Source organism: Schistocerca cancellata, chromosome 1, assembly GCF_023864275.1.
Source record: "Schistocerca cancellata isolate TAMUIC-IGC-003103 chromosome 1, iqSchCanc2.1, whole genome shotgun sequence".
In the NCBI taxonomy this organism is placed as follows: domain Eukaryota; kingdom Metazoa; phylum Arthropoda; class Insecta; order Orthoptera; family Acrididae; genus Schistocerca; species Schistocerca cancellata.
In genome coordinates this window covers 178,837,724-178,854,706 of record NC_064626.1, presented here as the reverse complement: position 1 = coordinate 178,854,706, position 16,983 = coordinate 178,837,724, and the positions used below count along the sequence as shown (strand labels likewise).

Genomic DNA, 16,983 nt, shown 5'->3' with positions numbered 1-16,983 from the left:
GTACCCTATTCAGTGTAGTACATATATAAATAATGGTTACAAAGTAATAAGGCTAGGATAGTATTTCTACAACTTCTCAACTTCCCAAAGTTGTATATGATTTAGATTGAGGAATATTCAGAAGAAACACTAAATCTGAAGTGATGGTGGGTGTAGCAGTGACTGGTAAACTCTGTATAGGGTAGACAATTTTTCTGAAGGAATGGAAGAAGCTCCTGACAATAAGAAAAGTCCTGATGCATGCTGCTCAGCTTCATCCAATCGCTCACTCAGAACTAATAGGATGTTTTTTTTACACTTCTCACAAAGTTTTGTGAAATCAGGGGGTATAAGCTGAAAAAACATCCAGACAGCATTATCAGCTGATGACTCCCATTGTCATTTCAATAAGTTTTTCATCTGCAACTTCAGCTTGTATCAACAGCCTAAAAAAAGCAGGCAGAGCCTCCGGTGTACCATGTAGCTCTCAACCTCACTACAGACAATCTCCAATACATCTCATGTATTTTCTCAAGAATGGGAAGAGGTATCACTCTCCTTCAGCCATTAAAAACAATTTCAATATGTCTGCTGTCTTTAGTATCCAGCAATCTATGTCCTAAAACACAACACAGGTGAACTTCGGACTGATGACCTCAGATGTTAAGTCCCATAGTGCACAGAGCCATTTGAACCATTTGAACAGGTGAATTGGTCACAGCAAACGTTCGAGAATATGCCTGGTGGTTTACTTATACGAAATATCACAATAACTATGCAAAGTAGAAAAAATGTAAAAAATAATTGTTTTTAATCTTTTACTTATTGTTGTTGTTGTGGTCTTCAGTCCTGAGACTGGTTTGATGCAGCTCTCCAAGCCATACAGTAAAGCTGCATGCCCTCAGGAAAAATTATGACTGTAGTTTCCCCTTGCTTTCAGTCGTTTGCAGTACCAGCACAGCAAGGCCATTTTGGTTAGTGTTACAAGGCCAGATCAGTCAATCATCCAGACTGTTGCCCCTGCAACTACTGAAAAGGCTTCTGTCCCTCTTCAGGAACCACACGTTTGTCTGGCCTCTCAACAGATACCCCTCCGTTGTGGTTGCAACTATGGTTCGGCTATCTGTATTGCTAAGGCATGCAAGCCTCCCCACCAATGGCAAGGTCCATGGTTCATGGGGGATCTTTTACATAAAAAGTAAAATGTTTACTGAACAACTAAGTGGGGTGAGGATGTAGATACGCTTAATGAAAATAAAACAATTTTTTTCGAGGTACTTCTGATGAATCACTATTTGTGTCATATGATATAGTTGCACAAAGCAACAAGATCATTCTGCTGCACTGGACAATATGATAGAGAAACATTTTGGTGCCAACTATTGTCCCAATATGAACTGGTTAAGTTGCTTTAACCACTTTTCTCTGTGCTCTATCAATGCAGGTTGCTTCTATGTCATGTTGTGAGTTGCCTAATGTATTGTATCACATATTGTGTCATGTCAGTGCGAACCAAATCTTAATCAGTGGTACTTTTGTTGATTATTTTTGTTAATAATCAATAGAATTTTCTCAAATGTTTTTAGATTTTTAAATTCTTGATTTTTAATTTTCAGGTTTAGCTGGTATATTAACAAAAGTACACACTCAGGCAAAAGAAGTTAAGCACACAGAAGGAGAGGATTGATACTTCATAGGTTGAGAGGATACATGATGTTATTTGAGTAATTACAAAATAAAGTCAGATTTATAAAGAACTTGGAAGTAAGAGCCCACTTATCAGTATAATTTTCTATCCCCTCTGGCCTGGATGTATGCACTGATTCAGTTCAGAAGAGTGTCATAAAGCCATTGAATCCCCTTCTGCAGCAAACTGGCCCACAACTATTCTTAACTGGTCCTTGATACCTTGGATACTAATACTGGATTGAAATTGGCATCAGTGTTATTTTTACACATGTTCTATCAGGGACAGATCTGGGGATCTCGCTGGCCATGAGTGTACCTCAGCATCATGCAGACCATTCATAGACATACGTGCCATATGTGGTCAAGTGCTGTCTTGTTGAAAAACGGCACCATAATGCTGTTATACAAGAGGTAACACATGAAGATGCAGGATGTTTATGACTTACCTTAATGATTACCAGACATGACTTGAAATCATATTCAATGGTTTCCCATACCATGATGCCAGGCGTAACAGCACTGAGCCTACCCAAAACACTGGAAAAATTGGAGCTCTTCCCAGGTTGTACTGTACTTGCTGATGGTGGTCATCCATCAGCAGTTACTGCTTCCTAATCACAGTGACACTTCAAATGCAGCCATTTGTTTTGTGGTTTTAATGGCAGCCTACACATGGGAAACAGTTCCCTAGTCGGTCTGTTGCTAGTCTCCTACCTATCTGCAGGGTAACACAGAGTGTCACGGGGAGTTCAGTATTTGTTGTTGAATGGCAGGGGCAAATGTGAAGGTGTTGTGATATGCTTGGTGCACAATACAGTTAACTTCCCATGCAGCAGTCAGATATGATAAACAGAACTTTACAATGAGTATGCCAGCCCTCACACTCTCATGCAGGCCACTGTCACATCTGAATGCCCTGCAAATCCAGATATTGTACAATTCGACCATGAAGACTCACAATGAGGCCCTTTTAAACTGTGCCAGCAGCCAATAACACTGTCTCACACAGAAATGCAACATCTCCATTTCCTTCAGAGTGATCACTCAACATCTGACGTTGTTCACCTTACTGGATTAGTTACATGTTTCATAAATCATATGAATGAGTCTTTTAGTGAAATAATGTTGAATGAGTCTTTTATTGAAATAATGTTGAATGAGTCAGTTTACAGGGTATTATACATACTTGCTTGCTTGCTTTCTTTCTTTCTTTTTTTTTTCTTTTTCTTTTTTTTTCTTTTTCTTTTTTTTTTTTTTACAGACTATCAGCTTTTAAGCAGAAATTTATCAATAGAGTAGAAGTCGTCCAGGAGAAACAGGAGAAATTATTTTAAGTTAGATTCAAAACTTGCTTTACTACCTGTCAGACATTTTACGTAATTGTGTAAATGATCAAAGGTTTTTGTTCCTGCATATGAACTCCTTTCTGAGCCACTGGAAGCTTTAATAAAGGTCATTTCTCCCTCTAGTGTTGTAGGTATGGACATCACTGTTCTTCTCAAATTTTGATGGATTATTTATGATAATACATTACAAATAAATTTATTGTGGCAATACAGTTAAAATACCTAGCTTGTTTAACCCGCAAGTGGTCTCACCAATTTTTGTAACACCAGTGGGAGTTTATTTTGGCTTTTTAATTAATAGAAATACAAATTTTAATATTTGACCTTTATTATTGCTGAAGATACAGTTACAAAATCTAATTAAAGAATCCTAGTTTTTCATTCAACAATATATTCCTAACACACAGGATAACATTAAACCACATTTGACCTGCATTTATTTCTCAGTACATGTTACTCATACAGCATTTATTGGATTATACTCTTTATATTGAACATGACTATATTGTTTCTACATAAAAACAGAGTTTACTCATCCTGTTGCTTTACCTCATCCACAGTGCTACATGCACACTTTTCACACACAACTGTGGAATGCTTGTTGCATACAAACATCTTACACTGACTGCAATGAATTGTGGTGACAACATTGTTTTTTCTGCCACACATAACGCAACAACTCTTCTTTTTGTTTCAAGGTTCTTCTGGTTCTTGAGGTTCTTGCAATTTATAAGGCACCAAAAATATTTTGAGATCATTTGGAAGCATCAAAATGTGGGATCTTGTAATTAAATGATCTTTCATAAGTTGTTGGGACAGCTCTTTCAAAAATAGCCTTCTTATTTTTTGGGGGGTTTTCTACATTGCAGTGAAACAGTATTTGGGCATTGATACCAGCGATGTTTAGTAAAGCGAACCATACAGCCATCATCCACCTCCTTGTTACTCGTGCAACAGAATATCTACTGCACATTTGGTTGACTGTGTCAACCCCTACTTTTGTCATGTTGTAGTCCATGATAATGTGCGGTTTATTGGTATTCTCATCAGCTGTGTCTTCACTGTGAATGGTGCTCAGCAGAATGACACATTTGTTTCTTTTGGGCACTTATGACACCAGTGTGATATCTTTCTCGTATCCAAACAGTGAAGACCCAATGTTCCTAGATTTCAGAGGTAGGAATTCCAGAGGGATTTCCATTTTATTTTTCTTCAGAGTTCCAATGCATGTGATGCTTCTCTGCAAAAGTGAGACTGCCAGTGCATAACTGGTATACCAATTATCAAAAGTAATATTCTAATTTGATCCCAGCAGAGGTTCTCCCAGATTTTGCACAATATTGTACAGTTTATTTGGCACCTTGTAAGGGCCATCAGGTTGTGTTCCACGGTACAGCTCAACATATGCTGTATAGAATGTTTTGGCATCACAAATAGCAAAGAATTTCAAGCCATACTTTGCTGGTTTGTTCGGTATGTACTGAACAAATGAACATCTCCCTCTAAAATGTGTCAGCATCTCATCTATGGTTACAAACACTCCTAAACTGTAACTTTCCTTACAACTGGTGACAAATTTATCTAAATATGACTTGATTGCTGCTAATTTGTTTCTCTTGTGTCTTTGTGTTCTTGTCAATTTGTCATCAAATTTCATGCTTCTGAGGAGAAATAAGAACTGTCTGTATGACATGCAAGCTCTAAGGATCTTCATACCAGTGCCATCTTTACTCCATAGTTCTTCAACATTTGTTTTATTTCCAATCAATATATAAGGATTCCAATGAGAGCATATATCTCTTCCTTAGAAGTTTTCTTCATGTCTCTCTCTCTAAAATAGACGTTCTGTGATACTACATTTCTGATATGCAAATTGGTGTATTCCACAAATGAATCAATCACATCTGCACTAACAACCTTATTGAATGCTGTCATTTCTTGTTTAATACCCTTAGCAGACCTCTTTGTACCAGGTAGAATTTTTATTACATTTTTTGTGGGCGTTTTTGCTGTTTTGGCTCTTAAACTTTCCTTAGACCACTTAGTTTTGCCATCTTTATCAACGAAGTACCCACACATAAAATCAAAATTATTGTCACCATCTTCTTCATCTTCATGACATTGTGTTTCCTCTTCAGTATGTGTATGTCCTCCTCCCTCTAAATGAACTACTACTGTTTCTGATTCACTGTTGTGATCACCAACTACTATTTGTTCTTCTTCTCTGTCAACCCAGTCAAATTCAGAACACTTGATGTCATCTGAACCTTCATTTAGAAGCCTTTCAATCTCCTCCTCTGATAACCCTTTTTTGAAAAAGGCCATAAAAGTATATATAAAAGCAGAACATAGTAGCTAGTGAAAGATTTTAATCCAAAATAAAGACAGTATTCACAATTACCATAAAAAGACTTACATCACAAGTCACGTGGCTGATTCTGTACACCAAACTTATCACGGACTAAAATAAGCCGCAATTGTTGTCAATGTGCAAGCACTACAAATACAGCAACAATACAAGTGACCAACAGAGATCCAACTTTAAGATAATTGGAACTGCCAGCACTGCAACAATGCTTTTTTAAAAATTTGGAGTGAAAAAGTGAACTCTGGTTGACTCAATCAATCAATGAGACCACTCAAGGGTTAATAGGTACATATGTGACATCTATAGGTGAACACCACATATTACTCTTACTGCTCACTTATCTGCAATCAATACTTTCTTTTTAAGTGGTGAGTTACCCGAGAAAATTATTCCATAGGATATTGTTGACGTCAGGAGGTTAATTTGTTTGCTGCCATATTGGCAATTATTTGAAGAGCAAAAGTAGCTGAACTTGTTTGAGGAGCTCAGTAATATGGTTCTCCCAATTCAAGTTTTCATCAATATCTACACTCAAAAATTTGTAGCATTCTGCTCTATTTACTGACTTGCTCATGTGGTACATCAACTGTGTGTATGATTCTATCTGTTGTACAGTACTGAATATAGGGTGTTTTCTACAATTTAGAGGAGTCCACTTTCTGAGAACCATTTTATAGTTCTTTGTAAAATATAATTTACCATCTCTTCTGTTGCTTTCTCTGTAATGGGATTGATTATAACATTAGCATCCACTGCAGAAAGTACCAGTTCTGGTTGTTGAATGTTAAGTGAAAGGTCATTCAAATACATAAGGAATAGGAGTGGCTAGAAACTGAATCCTGCAGGACTCCCTTTGTGACCTCTCCTCAGTCACTAGAATTTTCTACCCCTCTGACATTGCTGAATTATTCAGCACAACCTTCTGCATTCTGTTTTATTAAGTATGATTCAAAACAGCTGTGCATAAGATCATCAATTCCATAAAACTTGTGTTTTTCTAAAAGAGTAACAAGATCTACACAAACAAATATCTTGAGATGATCTCAAGGTGATTTGATTTTAAAAATATTTTTAGTATTATTCATAACTCATTGGATATGATAGATGTAATTTCAGATTATAAATCAATGTGACAGCTGTTAAGTCTGCTGTTCTCATGGTTCGTTCAAATACTGGTATGTGCATACAAGCCTAAAGGACAATAGCATTGGTGACCTCAACAGTGGGTTTGTCTGCCCCATGTTTAGTGCTCCAAGCAGCAGCAGTCACTCTGCAGAGTCCTTGGCACACTGTTGCAGTAGATGGTTATATGGGTCATTTGGGAGACGTTGACTTGATTCGTATTATATGGATGATAAGTAGGTTTTTCAAAACAGTATTTGCTTGTGCAAATTAGTCCAAGGTTTTACTAAATTATTGGTAAGATAGTCCATTTAAAGACAATGAAATATACTTCTTTGTTAAGTTTGATTATAATGGAGAAGGTTATTAGTAAAATAAACAAACTCATTCGTATGAGAGTTAAATTCAATTTCCCATTCTGTGCTGCATCCAACTTCAGCATATTGTTTGATACCCAATATGTTTTTGTCCCTACTATTAAATTTTGTTCTGGGTCATGAAATGTCCTCAAACTCACTGATTCATTTATGTGAAAACTGGAATTTTTAGAATCCTGTCCTCTCTTGGATAAATTTCTGCAGATGGCCATGCAGTGAAGTTACTAAATGTTATGTGTGATGTGAGTAATGGCTGCCTTATATTGTGGGTTTTACTTTTGATGAAGTTGGAGGAAGTGGGAAGATGGAAAAGATTTTGCAGTGGAATCAGTTGCAGGTTATAGGACTTTTGGGGTAAAGGTGCTGATCTGGGTATATTGCTGGCTTTGGACATTATGTTTCAGTGGTTCGACTGATGACAGCAAGCTGTTACAGATCACACAGAGAAGTTGTGTCTGGGATGAATAACCTCATTTCTCTCCTTAACAGACGAATAAATCCATTTTGATATTTGTTTTATGGGATTAGGCCATGGCCCAAGACACAGCAGAAACACAAATTCTAGCCTTGACAGTCTGCATTTTATGATAAAAAGACTATATTGATGAACTGAAAGATTGGACAGAAAAGGGTAACAATGGGAATCCACCCCGGGTGTTTGAAAGGAGGAGTTTGGCTGTTGCTGGAGAAAATAGGAACTGCCAAGGTTTTTTATAGATAAGGACAGAAGAACAGTTGTTGAGGAGGAAACTGTGACAAGCTTTATGGATATAGGTACAGCTTTACAAGCAGAAACATTTATTCATGTTTTTCTGAGGAAAACTTTAGTTACTGATGTTAGAGAGCTTAGTTGTCACTAATATTACTTAACATAATGCAGACACACTCAGAGACCTACTAAAAATTAACATAAACATTAAAATACTTTCCTATTAATAAAATTTTTCAGTTTATTTCTGCTTACCTGATGCAAAAATAACAGGAAATAGGGCAAGGCAACTAAGTACACAGAGTAATATCTGACTTCAAAGATTATTTCACAATAGTAACCCTTTGTTCTATTATCAAGTTTGCCATCAAATGCTGCATTCAACTAAAATAATTTTTCCATGACCTACCTTACTGTCAGCTGCAATGTGTAAGAAATGTGAAATGACATGTGTAGTTGAATGTTGCATCTTGTGACGAACTCATGAGGACTCTATAAAGTAATACATCATTTGGAAGTTATGTTAGGAGCAAATTGTAACATGATTCTAAGGTATAAAACAAATTTCACTGCTGACAATAATTTCATAATGTGAAATGAATTATCCTTTTCATGCTACAGGCGTACATATATGCCCGGCAGGTAGAAAGGCCAGACGGCTATGAGTGTAAATGTACACACAGCGGGTGGGAAGTCCAGATGGCTACGGGCTTTTGTGTACACTTGGCAGGTGGAAAGTACAGATGACTAATAGCATGCATATATGCCAGAGCCTGGGGGCAAGTAGACGTATACATAAGAATGGCTACTTGCTGTTGTCCACATTTCTGACAACAGCGTCATTATCTGGTCTTCTTTGTAATGTAGGAAAGTGTTTTAATTTTCTCCTCCCCTGGGCCCTTTCTGCTTATGTGTCTAACATTTGGCTAGTCCTCTTTTCGCTTCTGGTGATATGACAGCATTCGCATGCATAGCCTTTGCCATTTCGGGACCCAATTTATAAGACAAGGAGATAATGGATATTCTTATGAACAGTGGTGACGAACATTATAGTGATATTTCAGAGCTTTTTTTCTGACGAAGAGATGGATGCATCTGGATGTATTGCTGAATCCTTGACATCATGAACAGAAGATTCTGCCTCTGAAGATGGAAAAGAAGATGAAGTAATTGAAACTTCATCAGAAAAAGAAAGTATGATTAGACGGAGAATCATCCAGTGATGAAACGACACCATTTTGTGAACACATTTAGTGGGTTAGAAGCAGACTTCGAAGAGTCAGCAAGTCATTTCGATTTTTTTTTTTTTACTTGTGCCCATGGAATTTGGTTCTGCCATCTGTACACAGACCAATAATTATTATAAATTTGTTATTGAAAAAATGACGACAGTACCCAGGAGATTAGCACACTGGAACCATATAGGGCCAGCAGAATTGTGTTGTTTCCTAGTGTGTTCTCTGCTTATTCCCAGAAGTAAAAACATTAGAAGCGAATAAATATTGGTTGACAGATTCTTTGCTTCAAACACCAATACTTTCTAACATGATGGCCAGGGACTGATACAAGCTGATCCTGCATTTATTGCACTTCAGTGACAATTGCACCACATCTCAAGATACTCTTGTAAAAATACGTCTCATTGTAGATCTTACAAAAAATAACCCATTGAAAACCTAGTGATCAACAAAAGTCTGCTACTTTTCAAAGGACGTCTCCGATTTAAGCAGTACATAACAAATAAATGTAGCCATTTTGGCATTAAAATTCTCGTCCTTTGCAACAAACAAACCAATTATATTTTGGATTATATTGTCTACACTGGTGCTGCCATGGAAATAGATTCTGGAAATTCTGACTGGGGAAAAATCAGGTGATGTTGTTGTGAGTTTGTTATAACCATACCTTAACAAAGGTCATACCATTTATTTAGATAATTGGTATTCAAGCCCCGACTTATTCCTGGGGTTCCATGATAAATGTACAAATGCCATCGGAACAGTACGCAAAAATGGGAAACATCTACCACCATTGCCAGACAAGGTGAAAAATGGGAAAATACAGTTCAAGTCCTGTGGAGCATTACTGACACTAAAATGGATGGACAAGAAAAAGTCTGGATGCTCTCCACTGTAAATGAAGACAGAGAAAAAAGAACATAAACTGAGCCAAAACAAGCTGAAGCTGTAATAAGTCAATGGGTGCAGTTGATAAGACAGACATGTTAGCTTCTGTACAGTGCATCTGAAAGACAATCAAGTGGTACAAGAAAGTATTCTTTCATTTGACTGACTTGTGTGTGCTTAATGCAAAATCTATTTTTGAAATACAAAAGCAACAGAAGATACCACTAGCAAAATACCACGTGGAAATAATCCCCCAGTTGCTTCATAATTTTCAAGGTCAAATGTGTAAAAGTGCGATCCCATGGACAACCAAAGAAGAAAACCCCTTCCAACTGAAGAATAAAGAAGGACTTTATCCAGCGTTCTTAGTAGCAATAGAGGAAAAGGAGATTCCCCAGAGATGCTGTGTTGTATGCACTGCTTATTCACAATGAAAAATAACATGCATTAGATGCAAAGGTTCTCTGCATGGTGCCATGTTTCGAAAAATATCACACACAAAATAAATACTAGGATGTTTTAGTAACTGTGTACATTTCAAGTAAGGGAAAGTAAAAAATAAAAATAAAAAATAAACAAGTAAATAAAAGAAAAAAAAGGTTTTTAACTCAGCCAGTGGTAGTCCAAAGCCTGCGTCAAAAATGAGAATGGGAAACAACTAAAGTAAACTGCACTGAATGTGACCAGCTGAAAAAGAAAACAGTGAGCAAGAAGAAGGTAGACATTTACTATCTGATTTCTTACTTGGAGAATTGACTTTCGGCGTTAATTACAAATGAAGCCAAGGGCCTACATTACATTAGTGAGGTTTCTTGTGGTAAACCTACAGTTATCCCAAACTCTCAAACTTTCACCATCTGCTCACTCCAGATCCATATGCTGCACAAGCAACTTGGTTCACTGAGTCACAATAGACATTACTCAATGCACTGAGCTCAAGTTTGTAGGCCCGTAATATGGGGATCAACACCAGAGGCTAGACCAGCTGCCTCCAGCATAAGTTTACAACACCGGCTGCGTGCTCCAACTAAAAACTAGTGCCGCCAGTACCAGTGATACCTATGCTTGTCTATATCTAGGCCAACATGAGCCTCCCAGAATCAAGCTGCTCCATGCTGTCAAGTGTTAATTATTGTGCAGTCCTCAAGATTTGGGTATTGTCACACCACTAACTTTGTACAGCCTCTGGGTGGTTTCATTTTATTGTATGTTGTGCCATCGTATGTTGTGTTCAATAAAGAAATTAAAAAAATCAGTGCTCATTTGTGTTGTGTGCTGCAACATATATTAAGAAGTGATGAATGAAGTACAGAAACATTTGACTATATTAAAATTATTTTTCAGGTAACAAAGTGGTACTCACATTCAGAACTGATATCTTAGGCAGGTTCTGTAACATCTTCCACTCCCTTCTAATGTAATCTACAGATCCTACTATAACCACATGCTTCAACTCATGATAATGAAAATTGGAAGCTCTTAATGGCATCACAAGGTTTCGGAGACCAATAAGTGGTGAGTCTGGATCAGCAAAGAGGCAGACAACAACATGTCCATTGAGAACAGTCATTGCAGCTTGGTTCCGATCCTGTTAGTGTGAAAACAAATGATGATATTAGAATTACCACCCATCAATAATTAAACTGTTAGATGACAAGACTGCATTTTCACTCTCTCTCTCTCTCTCTCTCTCTCTCTCTCATCAGTTCCTCAAACACATTCCAAAACATCAATTCGTACATTGTGCTTTAAACACCACAGATTTCCCATTAAAGATATCAAACCTACAACAGCCTGTGAGGAGCAATGCTTATGAGAGCAATAAACAACAATAAATGTCTCCTGAATGGAACTGATGCACAGTTCGAAATGTCTAGCATTCCTTTCTTACTTTTTAGACTACCACACACATAAAAGGAGGTTATCTCCTCATTAGCCAAAATAGACAAACATTAATCATAAAAGTGTGTGTGTGTGTGTGTGTGTGTGTGTGTGTGTGAGAGAGAGAGAGAGAGAGAGAGAGAGAGAGAGAGAGAGAGAGAGAGAGAATGTACACAAAAGTGTGTGTGTGTGTGTTTTGTGTGTGTGAGTGAGTGAAGATGGGAGGTGAAATAATTAATTCATGCAGAAATTCAATAATGAAATGAAATACACCTTTCTATATTGACAATTTTTATTTGAATTTGTGCTGAGTTCTGTTAACGAAGATATTCCTCTACAAACCCAAAGATATCTATTTTTCATTTGAAAATATCTCTTGCTAAATTTAAAACCAAAAGTAATTGGAGCACATAATGTTAATACACTGGCATTATTGTAGATATGGTACCTTTTCTAGTAATCACTAGATAATGGCTTAGAAAGACGAAATTAGTTGTGGAATGTAGAAGTGGTTTAAATAAATCTACATCTACAGACATTTCCACAAGCCACCATGTTGTGCATGGAAGAGGATACTATATACCAGTACAAGTCTTTTCTTTCCTGTTGCACTCACAAATAGGGCAGGAAAAAATGACTATCTATATGCCTCCATATGAGCCCTAATCTCTCTAATCTTATCTTTGTCTACTGTCTAAGTAGAAAATGCTGCATTCATGCAAGAGGTATCTGCTATGAAGCTAGGTTTGTTAACTGTTGAGCATTTGGACAAAAACATGTTTGGTTATTTCATTTTAGTAACAAACAGTATATTCAGTACCTCAGTTTTGCAAAATCCCAATATTCTTTCCAAAACACAAGTGTAAGATTTAATAAATAGTTAAACAAAAACGAGTAATGGCAACCACTTATGTGTAACTTACTGATACATAACATACAGAAAGACATAACTTTATAGTGACTTTACTAGCATATGGTAACACTTTTTTGCGTACAAACTTTCCCACAAATTTTGTTCACAAGCTGTGTGTTTTTTGTATCCCATAGAATGCAGATAATTTCTTGCAGCACATAAATCAAATATAATTTAAGTAAAATGTTTTAAATTTGGTAGGTAAAGAGGTGGTAGTAATTAAAATGGATTTTATTTTGTTTTTCATGCTGCAGATGATGGAGACAGTGAGAAAGACAATCTGGGACAGATGTTAGTTTTGCCATCCGTTGGGATTAAGGAGGACTCAATAGAGAGAACACGATTTGTTGATGAGAGTAACATTTGTCCGCAAGTGTGAAAACCTAAACAGCACCAGGCAGTTCTTTTTAAAAAAAAGCATTCTCCTTTGGTATGGCAATGTATTAATTTCTTATGCTTAAGAATGTTCTGCTGTTTTCCTGGATGGATAAATGAAATATGCTGTCTCCTTTGAGATTATAGACATGAAAAAGGCTTTGTTGTAATGTTTTAAGAAGGAAAGGGCACTGAGCATTTAAAAACTTACAAGAACATTTGAATAAAGAATGCATGCTAATTAACTGGAATGATAAAATATAATGTAACTAAAATTTACTTTCATTTTATTAATCAGATTGCAGATGGTTTCTTGTGTTGTAAAACTTGAATCATCATCATCATCAGTGTTCTGCCTAAAGGCAGGTTTTCACATGGTAGTTCTCCAGGCTGTCCAGTCTTTTGCCATCCTCTTCAGGTCTGCATAATTTCCTCTTCCCTTTATGTTGTCTATCATCTTGTATCTCCCTCTTCCTCTCAGTCTTCTCCCACAAACCAATCCTTCCAAGGCATCTACAAGCAAGCACTCCCTTCTCAATGAATGTCCTAACCAGTTCTTTTTCCTTTCTCTTACAACCTTCAGCAGACATCTTTTCTCACCAACCCTTTCCAATACTCTTTCATTACTCACTCTTTCCATCCAGCTTATTCTCTCCATTCTCCTCTACATCCACATCTCAAATGCTTCTAACCTTTTTTCATCCTCTCGTCTCAGTGTCCATGTTTCTGCCCCATATAGTGACACACTCCAGACAAAACATTTGCCAAGCCTTTATCTTAGTCCTTTATCTAATTTGCCACATAAGAGTCTCCTCTTTTTGTTGAATGCCTCCTTCACTATGGCAATTTGAGTTTTCACATCCTGGTGACATCTCGAGTCTTCAGTTATTGTGCTTCCGAGATATTTAAATTCACTTACTTGGCTAATGGTAGATTGTCCTATTTTAATATTGGACAGTCTGCGTCTAGTACTGATGACCATACTCTTTGTTTTTGCTGTGTTTATTTGCATCCCATATTCCACACAAGCTTCATTCAGATCTTTGAGCATGTTATTCACTGTCTGCTCACTTTCTGCCACTAATACCATGTCATCAGCAAATATGATACATTCTATTCTCTTTCCACCAATACATATTCCTCTTTTCCCATCTAAGCTTCTCGCAACAATCTCTTCAAGGTATACATTAAACAACAGTGGGGAAAGGCAACAACCTTGTCTAACACCTTGTCTAATGCTGCTTCCTTCTGACATTTCATTTCCAATCCTTATCCTTACTTTCTTGTGTAAATATAGATTCTGTATCAGTCACCTCTCTTTCCAATCTACTCCTCTCCTCTTCAAGAAATTCATCAGCTTGTTCCACTGAACTCTGTCAAAAGACTTTTCTAAATCTATAAAAACAGCAAAGATTACTCTACCCTTTTCCATATATCTTTCCCCTATAGTTCTTAGCAGGCCAGTAGCATCTCTTGTTCCTTTTCCTCTTCTAAATCTGAACTGCTCCTCTGCAATCCCTCTATCCAGCTTGCCATATAACCTTCTATTGAACACTCTCAGCAAGACTTTAGCTGCACGAGAAATTAGACTGATGGTCCGGTGCTCTTCACATTTTTTAGTATTTCTCTTTTTCTCTATTGGTATCATAACTGTTGCAGCAAAGTCCTCAGGCCATTCCCCTTTGTCATATATATCATTACAGAGGTAGACTATTTCTTTTCTTGAATTACAGCCCTTTAAGCACAAATCAGTACAAGAGAGTTTTGCTGGAAATGTACCAATAAGTAAGCTATAGTGAATTGGAGCCCCACTACACTCACGTGGGACTGAACATAATTTTATTTTCAGAGAGGAGTGCAGCGTAACATCTACTCACCACGCAAGAGAACTGAAAAGCCATTACAGAGGACTAACACACATCATAGCAGTATGTATGATTACAGTGGTTAGAGAGTGTACTGGCTGGATGATTTTTCATTAGAGCTATTCACTCACTCTTTCATATACAGGTAGTAACTTTAGCCCCCTTTGGATAACATGGGAAGTGCCACAACCTTGCTTTTTTTTTTTCAAAGAATTGAGAAACATCTACAATATACAGATTGTACCCTATCACACTAAAAAGTCGCAACTGAAATTGTGAAAGCAAAGTACCATACATCAAAAGACATCCAAATATTAACTTTCTGTTAGATTACAACAGAAAACTGTCTTTATTTACTTTGGATACAGACCTTGGCTCTGTATCCTGGTAATCATGTTCAAGTATACAGAACTCAAAACACTTTGATTATTTCATGGATGAAGTACAATGCATGCTGTCATTCTGTTCACTCGCACTAGCTTTTTGGGATACTGTTATTTTTTATTTTATTTTAGGAACACACTCTTACACATAATGTTACACATACATCCAAATGTGATCATGATGATCAATTCATGTAAGAATCTGTGATTATGAAGCTAGAAAAACAGTAATGTAGCTCAAAATCTAGCAATGCACTGCTGCTGTTATGTGTTTCGGTATGCCATGCTAAAGCTATAGATGAGTATCTGTCTTTTACAGTTTTTGTTTATAATTCTCATTTTGGAATTTTCATTATTGTAATAAAGATTATATTTATTGAACTACATATGCACAGGGAATGTCAGGTGATATCACACAGGCTGCCTTGAAATTGACTTGAAGGAGTTCCTCAGCAATGAGTGTTTTTATAGCATTAAGGAATTCCTCTCAGAGGAGTAGAATACTTTCATTTGTATAAATAGTATTTACATGTACAAAAAAAATAGTTGCATAATTTTTTATCTGTTAGACCTATTTTATATAATTGTTTCCCACAATGTTATAAGGGGAAATGATCAATATGTAAACTATCCAAAACAAATCCTTGTATTTGTCCATGGAGAATAAATAAATATTACTTGTACATAAAAGATGAATATAAATTCCATAGCACAATAACTATTTGAATTATGTGTATCAGTATGTAGTTGTATGATATTTATCACTATCGTTATTGGACAAGCAAATTAATACCTGAGTTTCCATCCATATTAGTTCCATGCTAAAAAGGCATTTCAATAATACCATGCTAAAAAGGCATTTCAGTAATAGGCTTAGCTTAAGCTACTTATTAGAAATATTTCCAGTTCATGTTTTCACTTTATTTTTCAAAAAGAATATAGAACACTTAATGAATGGGCTATTTTCTCTTAATTTTAGTCTTTAATCTCGCGGCGATCTGTTCTGTTGCTGGTACTGTCACCATGCACCCGCATAATCCTATTTATTTATATCTTAAAGTGTCCTCTTTCACTGTCTTAACTATTTGTAAAACACACACACACACACACACACACACACACACACACACTTATATAAAGATAAAGGGCAATCAAAAAGTTTCCGTTCAAAGGCCATACAGTCCACAATCAGTATGCTAACAAGGTACAATCCTGTGAGCATTGAGGAAATCATACCAATGATGCACCATGTTGAAGATACCCATTTGGTGAAACACAGTGTCCTGCTCTGTGAAAAGTTCGTAACTGCCTGCTGCACATCCACATTGACTGGAGTGTCAGCCCTCCAAGGCCTTTTCTAAGGGACTGAAGGCATCATAATCACTTGAGGAGAAATCAGGAGTACAGGGTGGGTTCTTGAGCATCTATTTGAGCTGGCATAACTTCTGTGTTATGACATTTACAATATGGGAACATGCTTTATCTTTAGGTATCAGCACCCATTATAATGTTTCCCTGGCTGTTTCACCTTAATTACACACTGTAATTTCTCCAGCTGCCCTGTAACTGACATACCAGCCAAGAAAAGTGTAACAGCACATTGGTCCTGTTTGGATGCATTTGGTAATAACATCACCGTAGTTGTGTGGTGCAAGTACACACCCTCTATCTATAGGCATCCATACTAACTGATAACCTGGTGGTTGTCATACCAAAGCAAAAGGCTGAACAGTGTTTACATAACACCTGGTACACAACGTGCATCATTTCACACATGGCTTTCTCTTTCATAGTATATGTTTTACCAGTTACAAAGTTAGTGTAGGTTGTGGTAGCAGCATGCATAGGGC

The 16,983-nt window shown here is 36.8% G+C and overlaps 1 protein-coding gene across 1 annotated transcript in view; it reads right to left on the bottom strand.

The window, feature by feature from the left end:
* The window catches only part of LOC126168267 (calcium-activated potassium channel slowpoke), a 908,898-nt gene that overhangs the window by 127,877 nt on the left and 764,038 nt on the right, over positions 1 to 16,983 (bottom strand). Inside the window, exon 19 of the mRNA XM_049920542.1 lies at positions 11,080 to 11,304. Within this exon, the coding sequence (XP_049776499.1) occupies positions 11,080 to 11,304 (225 nt within the window). The remainder of the gene's footprint in view (positions 1 to 11,079; positions 11,305 to 16,983) is intronic.